The 23,668-nt window shown below is 55.8% G+C and overlaps 2 protein-coding genes across 2 annotated transcripts in view; one reads left to right on the top strand and one right to left on the bottom strand.

The window, feature by feature from the left end:
- LOC125440973 (SREBF chaperone) overlaps positions 1–937 on the top strand; it is a 56,154-nt gene extending 55,217 nt beyond the window's left edge. The window contains 1 exon segment of the mRNA XM_048511195.1: positions 550–937. Within this exon segment, the coding sequence (XP_048367152.1) occupies positions 550–795 (246 nt within the window). The 3' untranslated portion in view covers positions 796–937.
- Positions 938–4,433: 3,496 nt separating this feature from the next.
- PTPN23 (protein tyrosine phosphatase non-receptor type 23) overlaps positions 4,434–23,668 on the bottom strand; it is a 37,734-nt gene continuing 18,499 nt past the window's right edge. The window contains 18 exon segments of the mRNA XM_048510524.1: positions 4,434–6,359; positions 8,039–8,152; positions 8,356–8,494; positions 8,800–8,904; positions 9,470–9,654; positions 10,986–11,690; positions 11,692–12,979; positions 12,982–13,509; positions 15,280–15,459; positions 16,810–16,991; positions 18,932–19,086; positions 19,952–20,087; positions 20,122–20,300; positions 20,534–20,586; positions 21,753–21,953; positions 22,951–23,016; positions 23,488–23,564; positions 23,567–23,607. Of these exon segments, the coding sequence (XP_048366481.1) occupies positions 5,748–6,359; positions 8,039–8,152; positions 8,356–8,494; positions 8,800–8,904; positions 9,470–9,654; positions 10,986–11,690; positions 11,692–12,979; positions 12,982–13,509; positions 15,280–15,459; positions 16,810–16,991; positions 18,932–19,086; positions 19,952–20,087; positions 20,122–20,300; positions 20,534–20,586; positions 21,753–21,953; positions 22,951–23,016; positions 23,488–23,564; positions 23,567–23,607 (4,946 nt within the window). The 3' untranslated portion in view covers positions 4,434–5,747.

Raw genomic sequence — 23,668 nt, 5'->3', positions numbered from 1 at the left:
CACAGAGGATTATCGGCTGCCCTCTCCCCCCCTTGGAAGAACTCTATAATTCCAGAAGCCTAAAAGAAAGCCCAAAATTGATATTCTGAGGGACCCGTCTCATCCAGCACACTCTCTTTTTGAACTGTGACCATCTGGCAGACGAGACGGGTCTATCAAAACTAGGACAAAGAGGCTTAGAGACAGCTTCTACTCTAGAGCTGGGGCTATGCTAAACTCTGCGGCTTCGTGTTGATGTGTTTGGGGCTGTGTAGGGATGGGGGGAGGAAGGGAAAGTGAGGATGATGTATGAGTCTGAAATTGTGTGCATCGAGGAATGCTGCTGTAAATTTCGTTGTGCGTGCACAATGGCAATAAAATGCTTATGCTTATGCTGGGTGACCTTGGGCTAGTCCCGGTTCTCTCAAAACTCTCTCAGCCCCACCCGCCTCACCAGGGGTCTGTTGTGGGGAGAGGAAGGGAAAGGAGCTTGTAAGCCACCTTGAGTCCCCTTACAGGCGAGAAAGGTGGGGTATAAATCCAAACTGCCTCTTGTTGCTTTCCACACAGGACATGGGCTGCGGGGCGAGCCTCGGCGTCATCTCCGACAATCTGCTGGTGACGGGAGGGCAGGGCTGCGTCTCCTTCTGGGACATCGGCTACGGGGACCTGCTGCAGACGGTCTACTTGGGCAAGAGCAACGAGGCTCAGCCGGCCCGGCAAATCCTGGTGCTGGAGAACGCGGCCATCGTCTGCAACTTCGGCAGCGAGCTCAGCCTGGTCTACGTCCCGTCGGTGCTGGAGAAACGAGACTGAGAAGGCGTGGGGGGGGGGGGGGGGGCCCCCTCAGCGCAGACCGTGGGCTCGCTTGCTCCACAGTGGAGAGAGAGAGAGACCCCCCTCCTTCTTCTCTGGCCTTGCCTCTAGGCTCTGATTCCAAGCATTGGGTCAGTAGTGGGAGGGGAGGGGGTGCAGTTGGCCTCAGAAAGGCTGGACAGGGGTAGCTGGTAGCCCTGGTGGTTCTAGAAAGTAGAATAATGGGGAAGGGAAGGTCCCACACCCCGCATGTGCCAGAGTGGCTGGTGGTCATCCGAGTGACTTGGGAACCTTGGTGTCCTTTTGCTGTGGCAGGTGGGATGGACTCCTCAGGCCTTGGCAAAGGTGGGAGGGGCCTGCACTCTCAAGAAAGGGAAGGAGTCTAGCGGGGAAGAGGACCAGTTGTTCAGGTTGTTCTTCTTCGCCGGCAGATGAATGAATTCATCAGGAAGGGCATGCTCGGTGGCCACCCTTTGGCTTCCTCTCTTCCTGGGGCTGCCATTTCCCCCATCCCTCCTGCATCCAGGGGGGTGCAGTGTCTGCATCCAGTCGATGCGAGGGCAGCGGGGCAGGAGAAGCTAACCCGGCAAGTGCCCCTCAAGCTTGGCTCCGATCCCGCTGAAGCCCTGCAAAGGCCCAGCTGCTCCTCCTAGCAATAAGCCCAGATCGGCCTTTGCCCCGTCCCCGCCTGGCCAGCAGGAGGGAGGCTGTTGTGCCCCTTGCCATATCTATTGATGTGCTGTACATATTTATTTATTGTGGCAGGAGAGGGTGCCTTGGCCAGAGACCAGAGGGACAGTGCGCCCCGCCTCTTTGCCTGCCACGTGCCTGCCTGCCTGCCTGCCTGCCTGCCTGCAGGGGAGAGAAGGGGGCATGTTGTGGTTGTGGAGTCCACTCCTGCCTGCATCTGTGGCCGCAGTGGTCTTCTGGAGGTTTCTCACAGTCAGTGGTTGCAGAACAAGGAAGCAGCCACCCATGTTGTGAGCGAAATACAGCTTGCCCAGAGGCCGTGGGTCTCTTCTGTTAGCGGCTGAACATGGCTGCCCCATAGGGCTGGCGCATGCCCGGCCAGAAATGAACGTGGTGGAGCGCTGCAGAACCTCGCATCTTGGCGGGGCTGGCCTTGGGCCTTGGGCGGGTGGTCAACTAACAGAAATAGAGAGAGGGGAGAAGGGGGGAAGGAAGACCAATTAGAACTCCTTTTGTGTTAAAGCCATCGGCTAGGGAGCTCCTGTTTTTGCTTTTAATGCGTAGGCAGCCCAGTAGCCCTGTAGAAGATGCTTTGGGATTAATCTGCTGTATTCCGCCTGTCCTTTTCCCCCCCGAGCTGGGCCGGCACTGGCCTCCTCCGCCAAGGGAGGGACGTTGCTGCCCCAGGCTGGCCAGCCAATGTTCTTGTGGCTCCTGCTGATTCCCGTTGGCTCATTGTCGGTGTCCACCCTATAATGCCTCCGGTGGCCTTAGCTCTGCTGTACCCTTTGGACTGTACAGCGGCAGCAGCTTTTGTACCAGGTTGTGTTTTCTAAAGTGTACAGATACTGACTCATTAAACAAAACTAACTTAATGCCTCGAGTGTGGATTGGGGCCGAGGAGGGGAGGGGGACAGAGGAAAAAGCAAAGCGGTGAAAGAACGTTTGGAGTTTTCTGCTGGCCCCACACAGCAGACTCTGAGCTGGGATGTGAATGCGGAGGCAGGGGACCCAGCAGCCTCCCAGAGGCATTTCTGCCCCACAGCTGATCTTCACTGCAAGGAAGCACAGACTCACCGCCAAGCCTCTGAGCAGAGCCTCTCCATTTCCACGCTGAGGTCCAGCGGCACCACAAAATGCAACGCGTTTTCCTTCCCTGCGTGTCTCAGCCACTCTTTTAACTCCTGAGGAGTTGTTTGGCTTTCCCTGTGCTGCTCTCCCTATCCGAGGCATATCTTAATATTAGCATTGCCCTGACCTGGACGGCCCAGGTTACCTTGATCTCATCAGATCTCAGAAGCGAAGTCAGGTTGGCCCTGGGTACTGCTTCGTCAGGAGACCAGCAAAGAAGGCCAAGGTGGCTGTGCAGAGGGAGCCAGTCGCAAACCACCTTCATTCATCTCTTGCCTTGAAAACCCTCAAATGCCGGTCACTATAAATCAGCTGTGGCTTGACAGAGTGTCAAGGAGGGTTTTACTAAGAGTTGGGAATTGTCTTCATCCTTTCCAACTGGGTTGCCTACTCTTGATGGTGAGCTGCCCTTTCATGAAAACCTCCATGCTTTCTGGTGCCTGCAGCTTTAAGTGTAACACTGTGGAACTTAGGGGGTCTATACTCTGTTCCACAGAAAGATAATAGCAAGGTTGTATATTCATCCGCCACAAAACAAAGCATGCCGGACCTTCTTTGTTGTAGAATGCTCTGCCTGGGTCCTAGCGCCTACCCAATCCTGCTTGCTCCATCCGTTCAAAAGTTTTTCAGTGAACTAAAAAGGCTGCTGTTATCAAAGTTCCATGTTCAGTAATGCACAAAATAATGGTTTTGATGAAGGTAGCGTGTAAAAATGACCGAGAAGTCTCATATTCGTTTGGGACTATATTCTAATGTAGATGCATATACCATTTTCTCAACTGCTGCACCTTAACTGACCGTACTATAATCTTTCTGTGGAACAGAGCATAGTGGCGTGAATTCTGCTGCCACAAAGTTTACTTCTGAGCCTTTTAAGGGCTGCTGGACTCCTGTGTTTATTTTAAGGGCTGACTGAAAACACCCCATTACCGGAGGCGAGGTGGGTGGGGTGGGGCGGCTTTTCTTCCCAGTTCAGCCTCTGTGCTCCATCAGGTCAAGTTTGTGTTGGTTTCTGTTATGGAGGCTCCTCCCCCAATGTGCGTCTGTGCACTCAAGACAGACGTCACCATAGTGACTGGCATCCTGGGCGTCCTCAGGTTCTGTGTTGGACCGCTTTAGCCAACTCTCCCCAGATGATGCTGGCAGCATCCTGGTACTGAGAAGCCGGCCACAGGCCCCTTTTGAGAGCAAAGGTTGCAAGAGGCAGGCGGGGGGGGGGGGTGCTTTTAAAGAAACCGTCTCAGCCAACAACCCCCCAGTTTCAAATCCTCCATTCCTGGCTAAGGCGGTGGAGAGAGCGGCAGTGGAGCAGCCCCCGGCTTTCCTGGAGGGCACAGGGACCCAGTGATCCCTGCAACAGGGACTCAGTGATCCCTGCAACAGTCATCTCCAGGTTGGACCAGGTTTGATCCCACACTCCTCCACGTGCAGCCTGCCGGCTGACCTTGGGCCACAATTCTCTCAGGACTCTCTCAGCCCCACCTACCTCACCAGGCGTCTGTTGTGGGGAGAGGAAGGGAAAGGAGCTTGTGAGCCGTCTTGAGACTCCTTACAGGCAAGAAGCGGGGTCCAAATCCAAACTCCTCTTCTTCAGGCCGATGGCTGAGGCGGTGGTGGGGGTGGGGGTGCATCTTCGCTGGTCTCCCAGGCCCCGCCTGTATTTCCATTTCCTTCATTGCTTTGGTGTTTTTTGATGCTTCCTTTTTACCCCCCCCCCCTTAAATGTAGCCAAGCCCTCTGCCCAATTACAGCCTGACATCTCTGCCCTGCCCCACCCCACCCAACCTGGTAACAAGAAAAAAAAAACCTTGCTACTATTAGATCTGCAATGCCCATTTATTTAAGTAGCAAAGAGCTGAAAAAACGTTTGGTTCTAAATTGGAGTAAATAAGGTGAAGAAGACATGTTATTTATACAAAAGAAAATGCCAAAGAGCCCAGAAAGCTGCTACTGCTCTTCTCCCCCCGCCCCACCACCACGGCCCCTCCCTGCAGGGTGCAGCAGGCCCCCAAATGAGCACGGCTGATTCTCCTGCTGCCAAAGGAAAAAAGCCCTGGGGGGCCACAAGGAAATCCCGACTGCTGAGTTGAGAAAAGACCCCGTTCGTGCTTCGGCCTCCCACTCTCGTGTGGTCTGCGGCTGCTGTTGCTTCTCCCGCCCCAAAGGTGGTCCTCTGCTCCCCCACGGAAGCGGAAGCTCTTGAACGGAGGAAACAGGACCGTGCCCGGCCTGAGCACAAACACACACCTCCGAGTCACACATGCCGTTTCAAGTAAGGCGCCCTTGCCCCGGCACTCACGCCAAAGAGTTGAAAAGGGCAGGAGGTGCCCATTTGACCACACCGGCCTTTTCCACCACTGCTCTTCTGGCTAGCTGAGGGTGCCAGTGGAAACAGCAGCGGGCACCTGGGGGCATGCGTCACGCCAGCACTGCCAGTTCCGAAGATGGGACCTCTGCAGAACCCCAGAGTTGCAGCTCCTGGTCACAAAGGACTCCTGTGAAGGCCCACCAAGTGGGCAGGAGAGCAGGAAGAAAGGTGAAGCCAGCAAGATGCAGGGGAAGAAAGGGCGGCAGCCCTTTTGGCCACTGTGGAAGTTGCTCAGCAGAGAGTGGGAAACAGCAGCAACCCCACCCCACCCCAAGTGCAAGAGAACCCCCTCTGACTAGCCCTCAGGGGATCACACCAGCCCAGAGCTGCCTGTGCCCCCTTCTGGGACACAAAGGGACCAGGGACAGGAGGGAGGCGGGGGGGGGGGCACATAAGCTGTCCCAAACAGCTGAATAAGAAGCAGGCTCACTGGCTTGGCGGCCCTCCCCCGCCCCTATTCTGAATAGCTCTGAAGCCGCCCCTCCCGTTCCTTTATTGCTTACCCCTTCTGCCCAGACATTAACCGTGTGTGTGGGGGGGGGGGGGGGGGTGGATACAGAAACAGCCAGCCCAAAAATCTTGATGAGGGAAAGCGAGATGGGACGGGACAGCTGACTGGCTCCAGCCGCAGCAGAGGCTCCTGGGCTCTTGGAAGTGAGGCGGCAGCAGTAGGCCCAAAAGGTGATCGACTGGGTGGCTCTGGCCCCGAGATCTCTGGGGCTGCAGGCACCGGGCAGGACGGCAGCCTCCCCACACCCCGCCCTCATGTCTTGTTGAGTGTCCAGAGCGGGTCCAGCATGCTGAGGGGGTCGTCGCTGGGCCTGGTCCCCCGCAGACCCTCCCCGTTCTGGGGCTGGAGGAAGCTCTGCTTGCTCATCTTGTGCCGGCCCTTGAGGGAGCTGTCCAGCGTGAAGGCCTCCGGGGTCAGGGAGGCCAGGAGCTCCAGCGAGGAGGTTGAAGGGGCCACCACCGGAGCGGCCACGGGTTCCAGGCCAGGAAGTGGCTTCGCGCTCTCCCCGTCCTCTTCCCCCTCGTCCTCCACGTGGTTGCTGTTTTCCATGGTAGCAGAAAGCTCGGCTGGCTCAGGTCTGGCTGCAGACGCGGCAGGTGGGGAGAGGGGCGAGGCCAGTTCGAGGCTGCCGGAACGGCCATAGTCAGCAAACGCAGGATAAGGCAGAGCCACAGGGGGCGGCTGGAGCGTGGTGGTGTTCTCCGTTGCGGGGGCTGGGGGGGAATCTGACGGCTGCCCGTTGGCAGAGGGTTCCGAGCCCCCCGAGGGAGGCCGGATGCTCAGTTTCGCGATGGTGGCCTGGATGGAGCTGATGGGCATGTCTCCCCCCAGCACCAGGTCCTGCGGGTCTTGGTGGACGTATGGCTGGAAGGGGTGAGAGAGAGCCACAGTTTCTGAGCAAGCCCAGGAGAGGATCCAACGGGATTGATGTATTTATTCCCTTTATCGCCTACCCTTCTTACCGACACTCGGCATCCACTGAACAGGGCCACAGCAGGGAACAGAGCTGTTCCGCCGGAGCTGTTCCGCCAGGCCTTTGGAGGAACCAGCCGCTAATGGTGCCCCCTCCCCCTGCGGCCCTGACATCTAGGCCACCTACCATCTAACGAGACTCGCCATGCCTCCCTTTTCAGGAAAGAGGGAATTTTAAATCTGGAATGCTGGACACCAATTATATATCTCTAATTATATCTCTATTTACTGAGATTATTGCATAAATTAAATTTCTAGTTTATCGCTGCTTTTAAATGTTTAACTATTTTATATTGTTATTTTTATATGCTGTGCACCGCCCAGAGCCCTTCGGGGATGGGGCGGTATAAAAGCCTAATAATAATAATAATAATAATAATAATAATAATAATAATAATAATAATAATAATAATAATAATAATAATAATAATAATAATAATAATAATAATAATAATAATAATAATAATAATAATAATAATAATAATAATAATAATAATAATAATATTTTTAGGGGTCTGCAGCCTGCGGCTCTCCAGATGTTCGTGGACTACAAATCCCATCAATCCCTGCCAGCATGGCGTCACTCTAAGTCAGTGATGGCAAACCTTTTTGAGACAGCGTGCCCAAATTGCAACCCAAAACCCACTTATTTATTGCAAAGTGCCAACACGGAAATTTAGCCTGAATACTGAGGTTTTAGTTTAGAAAAAACGGTTGGCTCCGAAGCGTGCATTACTCAGGAGTAAGCTTGGTGGTAGTTGTTGGCTTTGCTTTGAGGCAACTATGCAACTCTTTGAACAGGTGAATCACAACCCTAGGAGGGTTTACTCAGAAGCAAGCCCCATTGCCAGCAACCAAGCTTATTCCCAGGTAAAGGATCACGCTTTAGTTCTTTGAATGAAAATCAGTAGGGTTTAACAGCACTTAACAGGGTTGCCTACACTGCTTCCCCAAAACTAGGTCTTAGGTTTAATGCTAATAATCGAGCCCAGCGGCCCAGGCTAGCCTAGGGGGGGGGGGGCATTTCACCCCCCACATGACGAACTCTGTTTGTGTGTGCCCACAGAGAGGGCTCTGAGTGCCACCTCTGGCACCCATGCCATAGGTTAGCCACCGCTGCTCTAAGACAAGCCCTGCAAGTGAGTTAAGGTGCCTCAACGGTGCTGTTTTATGCTATTAGCTCTCCTGCCCAGACAGCCAGGGCAGAAGCAGTTATGCACAGCAAGGAAAAAGGTTTCTCTTTAGCAGAGGAAGGGGTTCCTGTCCCTCTCCTTCCTCTCATGTGACTCTGATGTCACATGCTTGCAGCTGCTGCCACAGGGACAGGGGCCAGATCTGGGGAACCTGAACCCCGTCACGGCAACTGTTTAAGAGCCAAGCCTGGGGGGCAGGGAAAGAGGAACCCGGTTGGCCCCTGCCCTACAGCCATGACGGGTTGGAGATCATCTCTGTCAGAGAGACCTTCCTCCTCCTCATGGAGTTGTGGGAAATGGCAGAAAATACACAAAGGCATTTCCTCCCTTCCCTCTCCCTGGACATGGCTGAGCGCCGGCCACACGCTCCCCCCTTACCTTCTGAGACGGGCTGCTGGCAGGCTTGCCGGCGGATGGCGCGGTGACCCCGTGTCTCTGCAGCACCTGCTTGGCATGTTTGAGGACCGATTCGTAGCAAAACTTGAGGTGGAGCTGGAAAAGAAGCAGCCGGTACTGAGACTGTGTGGCGTCCAACTTTGCCCCAAATGAGTGGCTCAGCTGCCGCTGGGTGGGGTGGGGGGGTTGCCAGCTGCAGTTTCTGGTCCTTGGAGCAGCTGCCTGAAGCCCCCTGATCCAGAGTCCAGCCTTCACCTTCACACAGGGTTGCCCTGACCCCCGCACCCCCCCAGCAGTACCTTCTCTTGCAGCATGTGCTTCCTCTGCCGGCGGATCCTCTTTACCAGCTGAGCCAAGTCTGGGATGCTGTTCCCAGCCTCTACTTCCTGCATGGCTGCATAGAGGAGGCAGAAGGCCCCCGTGCGGCCCACGCCGGAGCTGCAGGGAGAGACGCAAGAGAATGCAGAACCTGCTGCCTTGTGCTCGTGTGCCTGAATGCAGCCACGCTGTCCCACAGCCATGGTTCGCCTATAAAACCCAGGGGCCATCTCCGCAAAGGATTTTTTTTAAGTAAGGGATGCGGAAACACATCTGGTTCACCAGATAAGCCTCAGCCACTCAGGTGGAGGAGTGGGGAATCAAATGCGGTTCTCCAGATTAGAATCCACTATACCACGCTGGCTCTGTTCCCTCATGCTGCTCACAGCAGCCGTGTGAGGCCAGTGTGACTGTGCCTGGATTACCTGCAGTGGACAACGATGGGGGTATGAAGAGGCCGCTGGTGCAGGTAATGACTATGTACTTCCTGGATGAAGCGCAGAAGATCCCCTTTGCTGTCCGGGAGGCCCCTGCGAGAACAAAGAAAGAAAGAGAGAGAGAGAGAGAGAGAGAGAGAGAGAGAGAGAGAGAGAAAGAAAGAAAGAAAGAAAGAAAGATGTTTTCAAAAATCTGTTGCAGGGGAACCGCCAGAACGTGCTCATGTTGGCAGACGCCTTTGGGCACAGCAGATACGTACACCAGGGGAACTTGATGCAACCATCGCATTGCATACTCTGGGACTGGCTGAAGAGCAGCCACGCGGTTGGATCTTGTTCAGGGCCATATGCCAGCTTCAGCCCCCCACCGACCCCTTGGCTGACCCAGATCACTCTGGCAAGCTGCAGAGGAAACCACTTCTGGGAACCTCTCTTCACGTGGGGTGGAGATGCAGCTCAGTTGGCAGAGCCCCAGGCCTAACCCCCAGCGTGCCTGGATCAAAAGAATACTTGCAGTGTAGTTGGAAGTCTGGTCATTGGTTCCCCCAGTCCCACCCTTGACTGACGGGTGTCACTCTAGCAAGCGGCAGCCAGAAAGCCCCTCTTCCCTTCACCAACCCCTCTGCTTGGGGCAGAAAAAGAAGAAAAGGCGACGTACAGCTCCGGCCAGGAGGAGAACTGCAGGTGGATGACGGTGCGCTTCAGACTCTGGTCCCGGAACTGGAGGGTGATCATCCGCTCCACGTGGGTGGGGGTGGCCTTCAGGCTGGTCAGGGCCAGGGTGATGGAGCCGTGCACCATTGGCTGGCCACGCTCCGTGGGGAAGTAGCGGACCACCTTTTGCTGCAGACAAACAGAGCCGGGCGGTGGAGGTGAAAGGGAGCCGGGAGAGCACCCAGCCTGAGAAGATCTTGGAGACACCCCCCCGCCCCCGAGTTAGCGGCGATAGCTGCTTGGAAAGAGCTCTGTGTTGGCTTGAAGTAAATGGGGTACATTTATATCTATTTTCCCTTCCACATTACTTGGCTAATCAGCGGCAAGGGTTAGTGGAGAGTCTAACTTAGCGGAGAGTCTATGGACCAAGCTAGGCTCCAGAAGGAGGAAAGTTTGGATTATACCCCATCTCCCAAACTCTTTCCTTTCCTCTCCCCACAACAGACACCTTGTGAGATCGGTGGGGCTGAGAGAGCTCAGAAGAACTGTGACTGGCCCAAGGTCACTCTTGGCAGGCTTCATGTGGAGGAGTGAGGAAACAAATCCAGTCCACCAGAAAAGAGTCCACCGCTCGTGTGAAGGAGGAGTGGGCAATCCAAGTTGGTTGTCTGGATTAAAGTCCATCACCGTTAACCACCACACCACACTGGCTCCCCGGCACACCGCGGAACAGAATTCTCCCTTCTATATGCACAACATACACCTCCCGTGGTGCTTCACTGTGGAGCCACCGGAGGTGAGTGCAGCTCAGGTTGTGTCTCTTTGGGCTGGATTCCTTTCTTCGCGATGACCACGGTCCCCACATTCATCATTCTTATCTGTTCAAGACACAGGCACGGGCATTCTGACAGCAAAGGATGCCACTCTGTGTGGTGTGAGCTCTGGCCCACAAAAGCTGAAGCCACAAAATATCCTGATCTTTAAAGCACCACGGGATTGAACACGAGTCCATCAGCACCTTAAAGGCAACAAAACTTTCAGGGTATAAACTTTAGCGAGTCAAAGCTCGAGCTTTGGGGATCCCCCCCACCCCTCAAAAATGTTGTTGGTCTCTAAGGTGCTACTTGACAAACCCCGCTGTTCTGCTGCAGATCAGCCTGGCTGCCCTCTAGGAGCAGCAATGGCCTAGTGGTTGAGCAGGTGCACTCTAATCTGGAGAACCAGGTTTGATTCTCCGAGCTGTGCGGGCTTATCTGGTGAACTAGACTGGCTTGTGCACTCCAACACATGCCAACTGGGTGAATTTGGGCGAGTCACAGTTCTTTGGAGCTCTCTCAGCCCCACCCACCTCACAGGGTGTTTGCTGTGTGGGGGAGGGAAAGGAGATTGAAAGCCCCTTTGAGTCTCCTTACAGGAGGTAGAGAAAGGGGGGGGAGGATATAAATCCAAACTCCTCTTCTTCTCGGATGCCAGCTGAAAGGGGACTCCCTTCAGCGTGATGCAGCGGCCTCCGCCCCTACCTTCTCGATCTCCTGTTCAGAGACCAGCATGACGACCACGGAGACCTTCTGCTCGTAGATCATGAGCCAGAAGTCGGGGAGTGATGATTGCCCTGCTTGAGGAGCCTGCGATGGCCGATGATGAGTGGGGGGCAGAGTAGGAGGGAGAAGGTCCCTCCCGATCCGGCTGGCGTTGATGTAGTCGTCCTTGCCCGACTGCAAGACGATGCGGTTCTTGTCGTAGGGCATGATGTCCTGGTGGCGGTTCTTCATGGAGTAGCAGCGGGCGATGGCGATGGACAGCTGCCGGGCGTCCTTCTCCTGGGCCTCCTGCAGCTCCTTCCAGATGCCGTCCAGCTCACTGGCGCCCCCTGCAGAGGTGGGCTTCTCCAGGCCGGCCACCGTGTCCCGGAAACGCTCCAGCTCCACCAGGAGCCTCCGGATGTGCTCGGGCTTCTCGTAGGGGTCGTTCTCGATCAGCTGCACCGCCTTGGGCTTCAGGCCGTCCTTGGCGCTGGCCTTGGTGGGCTGCAGCAGCGGCTGGCTGACGGAGGCCTTGGCGCACCCCAGCTGGCTCTCGGGGCTGGAGGACAGCAGGTCGTCGGTGGAGGAGTTCTGTCGATGGAACTGGGCTTCGGGGGAGAGGCCCTGCAGGAGCGGCGCAGCTCCCGGAGCCATGGCGACCCGAGCAGGGCAGCGCTGTGGGGAGGTGAGCCAGCGCAGGGGAGGCAGAGGCAGGAGGGCAGGAGCAGGAGGGCAGGAGGGAGGGGGGCGGGATGGCCATGGAGGGCTGGGGAGAGGGGGCCGGAGAGGGGAGGGCCACCCCCTGCACCACCACCCCTCCCGGCATCTGGGGCCCAGCGGGGCTGGGTGCAGGTGGAATGTGAGATATGAGGAGACCTGGACTGACCTGGCTGAGGCCCGGGGGCTGAGGAAGCTTGAGTCCAGCACCATGGGAGCACGGGAGGAGCCCTGAGAGTGCGTGGCAGGAGCCACCTGGGGGGGTCCTGTAGGCGAGGGGGCAGAGGAAACAAGAGAAGCGACTTCCGGAGCAGCATGTGAGGCTTGGAGGGAAAGGAGCTGGACGAAGCGGCTGGGGAAGTGACTGATGATGGGGCATCACTCCAGCTGAGAGGTTCAGCCCCCTGGCCACGGGGCTAGGGAAGGCCAGGGCCCCCGAGTGGGGCGGCAGGCCCAGTGCAGGCAGATTGTCCTGGGGGGGAAGCTGGTAGGGCGGGGGTCCCGGCTGGCCTGGGAAAGGCCCCTGGCTGGGAGGATGAGCAGGGCCCTGGCTGAGAACCGGCTGTGGGCCTGAGACCTGGGGCGCGAACGGAGCTTGGAAGGGGGGCTGCGGGAGGAGGCGGCCCTGGGGCAGGAACCGGGGAGGCAGCTGTGGGGCGTGGTGGGGGGCGGGCTGCCCGGCAAGGGGCTGGGGCCGGACTTGCCTCTCCTGGGGGGGATGGAGTGGCCCATGAGTGGGGAAGCCCTGGGGGGGCTGAGCGGCCGAGAAAGGGGGAAGAACCTGCTGCATGTGGGGAGGGCCCCCGGCCGGGGCACAGGGGAACTGGAGGCCGGGGCCCGGCGGCCCCACTAAGCCACCCTGCGGGAGGGGCCCCGCCCAGGGCGGGAGAGGGCTGGCGTGGCCCCGGGGGGCCGAGCAGCTGGAGATGGGGGCCTGGATGCTGTCCACGGTGGTGGTGGCCGGCCGAATGGTCTGGACGGGGGAGGGGAAGCTGCTGACTCCAAAGGGGGGGTGAGCCGTGGGTGGCGGCCGTACAGTCAGTGGAGGGGGGTGGCCTGCTGGCAGCCCCCCACCGGCAGGAGCTGGCTGGCCCACGCAATAAACAGGCCCCGTGTGCGGAGAAAGGGGGCATGGAGAGGATATGTTCTTGAGAGGGAGGACCGTGGGGGAGGCAGCTATAGGGGAGCCCAAGAGGATAAGCTGAGTGGCATGGAGGCCAAGAGCGGAGGCCCTGCAGATGAGCCCCAGGAAGGAAGCATACAGGGAGCCCAGGAGCAGAGGCGCTGAGGGGAGGGGGGCATGGCTGGCTTAGCGGGAGTGGTGAAAGGCTGCATCTGCCGGAGGAGGGGCGGGCTGGGGGGTCCCAAGACCCCCAGAAAAGGCCCCTGGCCGGAGCTGGCCGGGATCCCAGCAGTGGAGGCTGCCCCTCTAGGCGGCTGATAGTGCCTGGGCAGGGGGCCTGGGGCAAGGAACTGACCCGGGGGGTAGGGGACTCCAGGCTGGCCCACCAGCACGGGCTGGAGAGGAGCACTCGCAGCTCTTCTGCCCACCTTCAGCCCCGCCGGGCCGGGGGCTCGCAGACCCCCGCTGGGGGCTATCCCAAGAGCGGCCTGGGCATCAGCAGGCAGCTGGGCTAGGTGAGCAGCCAGCACCTCGGGAGGCAGACTCCTCAGCTCCTCGGGCAGGTCGGCCAGGGAGAGGGAGCTGAGCGGAAGGGGGTCAGCCAGCTCCAACTCGGGGGCCTTCGGCTGCAGAGCGGGCTTGGCGGTGGTGGGTCTGGGCGGGGGCCTCTTCTTCATCTCCCTGCCAAAACAAGAGCCGCGTGAGTGGGAGGGGAGCTGGCCAGCCCTCCACTGCCCTTCTCCCCAGTCTAGGGATCCCCCCAACCAGGATATCAACAGGTCGGCTGGGAGATTAAGCGAAGTGCCAGGAAAGCAGCACAGACCGTTTGCCTGGCCTAAGTCCCCGGCATCCGGCAAGACCAGGCAGAGGCGTATCGGGGGGGGGGGAGTGGTGGCACCCGGAGACAACTCCTTCTCCAGCCCCCCCCCTCACCCCCCACCCTTCATGCAGGCCGGCTTTTGAAAGCACGGAGGCCGGGGAGCGGGGCTCAGGGGTGCCCCCCCCCCCGAGTCCCGTCCTACATGTTTTTAACAGCTGGCTTTCAAAACCAGGCCTGCACAGAGGGGGTGGGGCAGGACTTGGCAGTGAGGCTAGGTTGAACGTAGAGTTCAAGTGCAGTTGTGTTTCTGGGCAACCACCTTCCCTTCGGCCTCTGCTAATAGCTTTTGATGCACCCTTGTAGTCTGCAACTCCTTTTCAATAAACAGCTTTATTGGCGTCAGTTAAAATTAAGGGTGTATCCCTCAAATACAATTTTAATTCTGTACTAGGAAGTCCATAACTATCATTTTTGTTAAATATTGTAAATACAGGTGTACTGGAAATTAGAAAAAAAAAGTATTGTCGAAGGCTTTCACGGCTGGAATCACTGGGGTGTTGTGGGGTTTCTGGGCCGTATGGTCGTGTTCCAGTAGCATTTTCTCCTGATGTTTCGCCTGGATCTGTGGCTGGCATCTTCAGAGGATCCTCTAAAGATGCCATCCACAGACTCTGGCCAATATTCTGGCTAAAATGGTACTGGACATTACGTCTGTACAGAAACACAACACAACATAATGAATAGTGAAAATGTAACAGTACTCCCAAATCCGAGTGAGAACAATAATGATTTCTTTCCCACAATTATAAAAAAACTTTTCAAGTGCAGGAGCTGGGAGGGAGAAGGGCTGGGCCGGAGCTGATCTAGAGCCCCCCAGTCCTTGAAACTTTAAAGGGCGACTGTTTCAATGGACGGTAGATGCCAGAGGCCAACAGGACTGTTGTGGAAAATAATGACCCTTTAAAGGAGAGTGCCACAAACCAACCAACCTCCCCCCCCCCCCCCCCCCCACCGTCAAGGCAGCAGGAAGCATGAGGGAGGAAGGAAGACCAGACAGAACCACGTCCCAGCTGGCAGAACAGACATCTATTACCCTGGCTTTGAAAGGGGGTTAAAGCCCAGCTGGAGGGGGCTCTTTCTCTCTTCCCACCTCCTCCTTTACTGCTCCTGCTATGTTGCCCCCCCACCCCAGGGCGGCCAGCCAATCCACAACACATCAACCTCTGAGTGCCCCTCAAACTGTCAGTGGCCATTAGTGTCAGTGTATGGTGGACCTGGCCTCTGAAGCCCCTAGGCCACATCTACCATCCATGGAAACAGGGCCCCTTTGAAGGGCTGGCCTGCATGTCACCTGCAGAACAGCAGAGAGGGGCCCCGACCCAATCTCTGACGACTACTGGGAGTGAAACACTGGCATTAGGAAGTATCAGGGGTGACTTCCAAGCTATCAGAAGTGGCCGATCAGATCAGATACTGGAAATATCAGGTAAGGTTATTGGGTCGACCATATTTGACTGCACATCCCCAATTTGAACTGTGAAGCCCCGTGTCTTCCTTCCCTGTCCAGCGTTTGCCTGCATTTGTGGACCACCATCCCCACCCCCACCCACCCCGACACATGCACCGCTTACCGCTCCAAGACCTGCTGCCGTGTGACTTCGGCCTCCTTGCAGCCAGCCTGGCCTTTCTCCAGAAGTTTGGCCACTTTGCCTTCCAAGTCGGCGTAGAAGTCTTTGCCCTCCTGGGACTTCTTCATCAGGTCCTCGTAAGCCTCGTAGGAAGCCACCAAAGTCTGCAAGGTGGTGTTCCACCTGGGGAAGGAGAGATGGCCGGGCTCACGGGGAGAAGCGCCACAGCCTGGCAGAGTGGGTGGGCGGCTCTTGTGGGGCCCGGAGGTTGCCAGGTCACTGAGGCTGCCTGTTTTCCACCTTGGCTTCATCCTTGGCTGGGCCTGATTCCATCTGGGGCCCTGCCTCCCCCCCCCCTCCCTCTCTGGATCGGGTGCCTGTTTTGAACAACTTTTGTTGTTTTAATTTCTATTTATTTAAAGTAACTGCTGCTATTAGATTTTAATGGGGTTGTTATATTTTTGTATTTATTTGCTGTCATTGTGAACAGCCATATTGTGAGCCGCCTCGAGCCCTTCAGGGGTCAGGCGGCCTATCAATCAATCAATCAATCAATCAATCAATCAATCAATCAATCAATCAATCAATCAATCAATCAATCAATCAATCAATCAATCAATCAATCAATCAATCAATCAATCAAGAACATAAGCAAGAGCCTGCTGGATCAGACCAGAGTCCATCTAGTCCAGCTCTCTGCTACTCGCAGTGGCCCACCAGGTGCCTTTGGGAGCTCATGTGCAGGATGTGAGAGCAATGGCCTTCTGCAGCTGTGGCTCCCGAGCACCTGGTCTGCTAAGGCATTTGCAATCTCAGATCAAGGAGGATCAAGATTGGCAGCCATACATCGACTTCTCCTCCATATAAATCTGTTCAAGCCCCTTTTAAAGCTATCCAGGTTAGTGGCCATCACCACCTCCTGTGGCAGCATATTCGGGATTAGTTCCTCAGTGATACTGAGAACAAAGTCCCCGGATGCCCAGATGGAGGCCTCACCTGCTCTTTCTCATGGGCAGTCAAGCAACCCTTAGCCAAGCCCAGTGTTGGGGTGGGCGCCACTTTGCCTTCCTTTGCAAAGGGATACATTTCTGGAGGAAGGGGGCGCGGACTAGGCTGGCCTGGGGCCACAGGGGTCTGAGGGAACCCTGCCTGGGGCTTCAAAGCTTCCTAACACCCTAGGGTTCAATAGCCCAGGAGTTTACTCGCCCTCTCCCTCCTCCTCCGCTCCTGGGTGAAGGGAGCTTTGCATCACACAAAGCGAGTTACTGATATATAACAGACCAGGTGGTCAGGAGCAACAGCCGCAGAAGGCCATTGCTTTCACATCCTGCCTGTGAGCTCCCAAAGGCACCTGGTGGGCCACTCACGAGTAGCAGAGAGGCTGGACCTAGATGGACTCCTGGTCTGATCCAGCAGGCTAAGATTCTTATGTTCTTAGAAACGGATCGACTGATGATCAATCTGGCCGGAGTGAACTTGGCGCTGCAGCGCTTTTGTGAAACTCACTTGCCTGGCCGGCCAAAGGGACTCGCTTTGTAACCCACCTCGGCCAGGATCATTTCCGCAAGACCCCCGGCGCCATACTCTAAGACATTCAAGCGCTCCGTCAAGGCTTTTGAGGATGTTCTCTTGCCCAAGCTGACAGGGTTCTGCTCAAAGTACACCTTGATCCGGCTGAGTAGGTACTTCTTCAGCTGCTGCTCTTCAAAAAGTTTCTGCGAACAGGCGGAGAGGAACAGGAGTCAGGATGCAAGAGAACCCTGAACAGAATGCAACACCGGCAGCCGGACACAGACGGGTCTTCTTGAACACCCAATGGATCAGGGGCAGCAGCGCCATCTGGAGCCAGAGACCTGGGGCTTGCCTCAGACGCGCCATCTGGAGTGTCACTGGCACCAAACCCCCTCCTGTTCTTTCTCAGTAAGCTTCAGTTGGCCAAGATCTCCTTTTCCACCAAGATCTCCTTTTCCACCAAAGGAGCAGCCTCGGCGTAGGAGGTTAAGAGCTCGTGTATCTAATCTGGAGGAACCGGGCTTGATTCCCCGCTCTGCCGCCTGAGCTGTGGAGGCTTATCTGGGGAATTCAGAGTAGCCTGTGCACTCACACACCCGCCAGCTGGGTGACCTTGGGCTAGTCACAGCTTCTGCTCTCAGACTCTCTCAGCCCACCCACCTCACAGGGCGTTTGTTGTGAGGGTGGAAGGGCAAGGAGATTGTCAGCCCTTTGGAGTCTCCTGCAGGAGAGAAAGGGGGGATATAAATCCAAATTCTTCCTCCTTCTTTTCCAAATGAGTTTATTTGCTGCTCAGAGTTACTCATGTCAACTGCAGCTGATTTACAGTGACCCCTAGTGGGGCTTCCAGGACAAGGGATGTCCAGAGGTGATCTATCATTGCCTGCCTCTGTGTAGCAGCTGGACTCCTTTGGAGGTCTCCCATCCAAACACTAACCAGGGCTATCCCTGCTTATTATTATTATTATTATTATTATTATTTATTAAACTTGCTTATACGCTTCCTATCCCGGAGGCATCCAGAGTGATGAACAATATAAAATCATACAAAAAACATAAAAATCTTAAAACAGGTACACATTCTTCACAATAGGGCCCTTTGAGACCCATATACCACCCCTTCTTCAAAAAATGAGGAGGGGTCCCAATGATGTTAAGGGGACCCTACCTACTAGGGGGGCGGGGGAACATTATCGGCTAGGACTCTCCAAAGAGGCCTGGTGGAAGGAATAATTCGGTTTTACAGGCTCCTAGCGGAACTCTCTCAAGGGTCCCAGCGGGGTGCCCATAACTGAAAGTGGTAATGTGTGTTCCACCAGGCCGGGTGCCAGGGCTGGCCCAGAGAGGCCCTGGCCCGATGTGGAAACCAGCAGCGTCATCAAGGGCCAAGGGATCTCCAGTAGATTTGCCTTCTGCACTGGATCACTTGAGGAACTGAGCGAAGGACATATGGGGTAATGCGGTCCCGAAGATGCAAGGTCCCGGGCAATGCAAGAGCAGCAAAGAGTCAACACACCCACACCTTGAACATGATTCGGAATTCGATAGGTAACCAATGCAGGCGGCGCAACACAGGGGAGATGTGTTCACGAAAGGCACCCCCTGTGAGCTTAGCTTCCCAGAGCGGCCTAGCCTCGGTTACCAAGGTCAGGGCAACCTACCCAGGACATTTTCATCTTTTCCTTCCCCCAAGCAACTCAGCTGCGCACATCCACCTTCAATTTATCCTCACAACCACCTTGTAAAAGGGACTTATGGTCATACAGAACATTTCCAGCCCTAAAGGGGACGTGAACCCAATCTCTCCAGCCATACCCTGATGCTGGAATCACTCCACTACAACTGCACTCATCTCACTAGGAATCCAGCAAGCAGAATTTTTAAAAAATGGTTAATAGGGAAGAACAGTGGCGTAGCGCCAAGAAGATGGGGGAAGGGGCGTGGCGTGGCAGGGGTGCATGCATGCCCCGGGCACAGTTTCCCCTCGCTGTGGCTCTGGGGGGGAATAAATTACGAAGTTCTCCACTGAAATAACCACTGATGAGAGACTCCCCCGCCCAAACACACACGTGTCTGTCCCCCTCCAAGCGCCTATCCCCTACTGGGATGGGCAAGACCACCCCCACTTCCCCACGGCTCCCACCTTCATCTCCGATCTGTCCGTGGTCACCAGAGAGGTGGTGATGTCATCCTTCTGGATCATCTCGCGCAGCTGCTGCTCCAGGGACACTCGCTGGTCCTTCATTTCCTGCACTTTGGCCAGGATCCGCTTTAGGGTCTGCATCACCTGCTTGTCCTCTGAAAAGCAAGGCACAGCCGGTCAGCCTCAGCTGCCCCCAGGAGCCGCCCTGGCCAAATCCACCTGTCGGGTGGGATCCACTCATGTGGCTGCCTTTCCTTAGATCCTGCATGGGGGGAACCTGCTCACGCTGGAGCAACGGAGCCCTGGGGGGCAGCCTGCACCTCCTGCAGCAGACCACACACCCCTAACCAGGGCAGAAAGCTGGGGCTGCTCTGGCGTCAATTTAACAGCAGAGAGGTGCCCGGGCAGTTCTGGCAGTTCGGCCAAGCCCCTCATGAGTCCTCAGGACACCCCAAGGAGGGGATGCCGATGCTCCGCAGGGGTCCAGCTTGGCCTCCACCACCAGCAGAAACAGCAGCGGAGGAGGAGGAGGAGGAGGAGGAGGAGGAGGAGGAGGAGCCTCGCTTGGTCCCAACCAGGAGCTGCAGCGCAACAGCTCTGCTCTGGGTAAACAGATATTGTCGAAGACTTTCACGGCCAAAATCACAAGAGTGTTGTGGGTTTTTCGGGTTGTATGGCGGTGTTCCAGTAGTATTTTCTCCTGACATTTCGCCTGCATCCATCAGGAGACAATGCTACTGGAACACGGCCATACAACCCGGAAAACCCACAACACTCTAAACAGATATCGTCCGTCAGCCCTGTGTTAAGAAAGACAAACCTTGCTCTACTGGCCCTTGATTCTCCTAGGAGGGGATTCTAATTGTTAGAGCACCATTTTTAAGTATTACGTAACTGGTTTCGATTTATGTTTCTGGCTCAGCCCTGCTGTTCGCTGCCGTGATCTGGGCGGGACAGGAAATAAAAACAGGCATGAATACACAAGCGGGGCCACACTGAAGACGAAGCAGCGGCTCTCACCTTCGGTCAGGCTGGGCGTAGGCAGGGCAGCCCTTACTTGCTCCAGGGGCCCGCTGAGCAGCACGCAGGAGTTGCGGCTGATCATGGGAGGTTCATGTAGCCTTGTGTGCAGCTTCGAGGCGTTGGTGAAGCTGGCCTCTCTAGAGTGGGACCTCAGCCATGCCTTGGACCACTCTCTTGGCCCAGCGGTCCGCCAGAGCAGAGGAGGACTTGGGGGGAGGAGAGCCCTGCTGGGCGGGCAGCTTCCCCACGGCCTCCTGAAGCTTCTGCTCCTGCGCCTCATCGGCATCCAGGAGGTCTTTGATCTCTCTCAGGGATGCTTCCACATCTGTGAAGACGCCAGACAGCACTGCAAGACGAAGCAGAGATGTCACACACTACAGGGGTCAGTGCTATCAGTCACAGACCAGGAAAGGGATTTGGGCGTCTTAGTTGATAGTTCCACGGGAATGTCAACTCCATGCATGGCAGCTGTGAAAAAGGCAAACTCTATGCTGGGGATCATGAGGAATGGAGTTGATAATAAAACTGCAAAGATTGTCATGCCCTTATATAAAAGCAGAGTGAATGCGTGACCGCTACTTGGAGTACTTGTGTTCAGTTCTACCAGTAGCATACACATCTCAAAAAGGATGCTCGAAGAGATAGAAAAGGGTCTGCAGAGAAGCAAGCAGCGAGTGGAATGGGATTGAGGGACTGGAGCACCTTCCTTATGAGGAGAGGCTGCAGCATTTGGGACTCTTTAGTTTGGAGAGGAGACGGCTGAGGGGGGATAGGACTGAAGTCTATAAAATTATGCATGGGGTAGAAAATGTTGACAGAGAGAAATTTTTCTCTCTTTCTCACAATACTAGAACCAGGGGGCATTCATTGAAAATGCTGGGGGGGGAAAGTGGGACCTTTAATAAAAGGAAACTTGCTTCTTCATGGCAGCGGTGATTGGATTGGTGTTTGGAATAGCAATGCTGCCACAGGAGGTGTTGATGATGGCCACTAACCTGGATAGCTTTGCAAAGGGGCTTGGACAGATTTGATGGAGGAGTGAAGTCGAGTCTATGGCTACTCAGTCTTCTGATCCTCATTGATCACCAAAGTTACCAAATGCCTTAGCAGACCAAGTGCTCAGGAGCAGCAGCAGCAGCAGAAGGCCATTGCTTTCACCTCCTGCATGTGAAGGAGAACTTCCCCTTAAATGGCACCTGGGTGGTGGGCCACCCAAATTTCATGAGAGTAGCAGAGAGCTGGACTAGATGGACTCTGGTCTGATACAGCTGGCTTGTTCTTATGCTCTTAAGGGCAGATTAGTCTACAACTGTGACTGTGTGCATCGAGCTCCTGTATGTATGTTCAAGCCTAGCACCAATCAGCAATTGTTTTAAGACACATTCTAATTTTCAAGATTCATCTGGATGGAGACAACACCAGGAAAGGACTCAGCCTCTGTGCCCTGTTGTTGGACCTAAAGAGGAACTGGTCGGCCCCTATGTAAGACGGGATGCTGGACTAGATGGACCCTCCCTGGTCTGATCCAGCAGGGCTCTCCTGAGGTTTTTCTCTTCCTTGATGCAAATTTAGGGATTCATTCTTGAAACACCTGAGGGCAGCCCTGCAAGAACTTGTCTTCCCCAGACCAGGGGCAGGGAGACCTCGCGGACTCTCCAGATGTTCAGCCTGAACTACAATTCCCTATCAGCCTTGCACTCTGTCAGCACATGGCCAGTTGGCCATGCTGGTGAGAAAGCTGGGATGAGAACAGTAGTTCCCCTGGAACATGCCTGAAGAGCTTGTGAGGTTCCCCTACCAGGCCCCCAGATCAAGGGTCCAGAGAGGCAGCCACAGCTGCCTGCATGAGACCTGGACAGTAGAGTTCTTCACCGGTCTCGAGGAGGCGCGCTCAAGGCCGACACTTCTCTCATCAAAGGCGGGTTGGGATGTGGGTTGTACATGTCCAGGATTGTCCACCATCTCGGGGATCCAGCTGCAGGGGAGTCCATGGAATTGCCTAAGCAAGCAGAGAAAGACATGATGTAAGTAGGCTGGCCCCTAGTGGAACCCGGGCCTCCAGGAGGCATGAGAGGAAAGGGGGCTGAGGTCTATAGCTCCCACAGGGCTCTGACCACCAGCACCACCCGGGGAGGAGGCCGTCACTTAGCATGCCACCTATGGATCCGTCCTGGGCATGGCAGCTCAGCAACAGAGCATCTGCTCAGCATGCAGGATGCCCCTACTGAAATCCCCAGCATCCGCAGTTAAAATAATCGTGCAGGTGGTGATATGAAAGACCTCGACTCAAGACCCCGGAGACCCGCTGGCAGTTTGAGACAGGACTGATTTTGACAGACCAAGGATCTGATTCAGTATTACATAGATCAGGGATGTCCAACTCTGGTGCCCCAGATGAAAATGCTGGGGGGAAGAATTAGGACTAATAAAAGGAAACACTTCTTCACACAACGCGTGATTGGTGTTTGGAAGATGCTGCCACAGGAGGTGGTGATGGCCACTAACCTGGATAGCTTTCAAAGGGGCTTGGACAGATTGATGGAGGAGAAGTCGAGCTATGGCTACCAATCTTGATCCTCCTTGATCTCAGATTGCAAATGCCTTAGCAGACCAGGTGCACAGGAGCAGCAGCAGCAGCAGCAGGCTCTTGCTTTCACGTCCTGCACGTGAGCTCCCAAAGGCACCTGGTGGGCCACTGCAAGTCGCAGAGAGCTGGACTAGATGGACTCTGGTCTGATCCAGCAGGCTCTTTCTTATGTTCTTATGGTCATGAACTGCGATTTCCATCAGCCCCTGTCAGCATGGGGCGCCATGAACATCTGGGGCGCCAGAGTTGGAAACCCCTGACATAGATTTATATGTTCGGGGAGGGAGAGCATAAGCTGAGCCCCCAGAATGCTGTTGCTATGAGATTAGGGGTCACCCCCTCCCTCCCTCCCCATACCCTTCCATCCTCCTCCCCCAGCCCACCTCCAGAACCGCAAAAGCAGACTTACTCCAGCACTTCATTCTTGGCGTCAATCTTGGCCATCACTTCTCTCAGCAGCTTGGCCTTTTCTTCGCTAGGGCAGAGAAAGGAGAAGGGAGAAAGCAGCTGGAGTGCCAGAGGGCCAGGGGCCTGGAGCCAGCCTCTCCTTGCAGGAGAGTGGGGGGGCAGGGGAAGTCGGCCAGGACCCCCCGGCTGGGAGAGAGAGGTTAGGTCCAGCACTCCCGAGCGCCACATTAGCAGCACACAACATGTTTTGACAGCATGTCTTCCTTGCAGGTGGGCTGCACTACTCTCTGAAGGAGAAGTGCAGCCTTGGCTGATCCATGTCAACGACGCCCCCCGCCTCCGAAGCAGGCTCTCAGGACAGCCCCACCAACATACACAAACAAAACCCCACGGACCTTCCTATGAAGGCTTCCTCTTCCACCTTCTGGTCTCATTTTGTTCACACACCAAACAAACACACTCCCGCCCTCTTTACCAGACACGCAGGCTGAGGCCGGGGAAGAGGAACCGGCCAGCCCAACCCCCCGACCCCACTTGCCTGTACAGTGAAGAGGCCTCGTGGGCGGCCATCGGGACCAGCTTGGCAAAAATATCCGGGCCTGTCACCGGGGCTGCTGGTCTGTGGGGTTGACGGGAAGGGCCTTCACCAGAGGAGCACCTGAGGGCAACACAGAGCAGCGTGACCAGGGATCTGGACCTCTCCCTGTAGCTTGGAAGGA

This window comes from Sphaerodactylus townsendi, linkage group LG11, assembly GCF_021028975.2.
Source record: "Sphaerodactylus townsendi isolate TG3544 linkage group LG11, MPM_Stown_v2.3, whole genome shotgun sequence".
Lineage (NCBI taxonomy): Eukaryota > Metazoa > Chordata > Lepidosauria > Squamata > Sphaerodactylidae > Sphaerodactylus > Sphaerodactylus townsendi.
The sequence above is the reverse complement of the archived record's forward strand: the minus strand, read 5'-3'. Positions and strand labels throughout refer to the sequence as shown.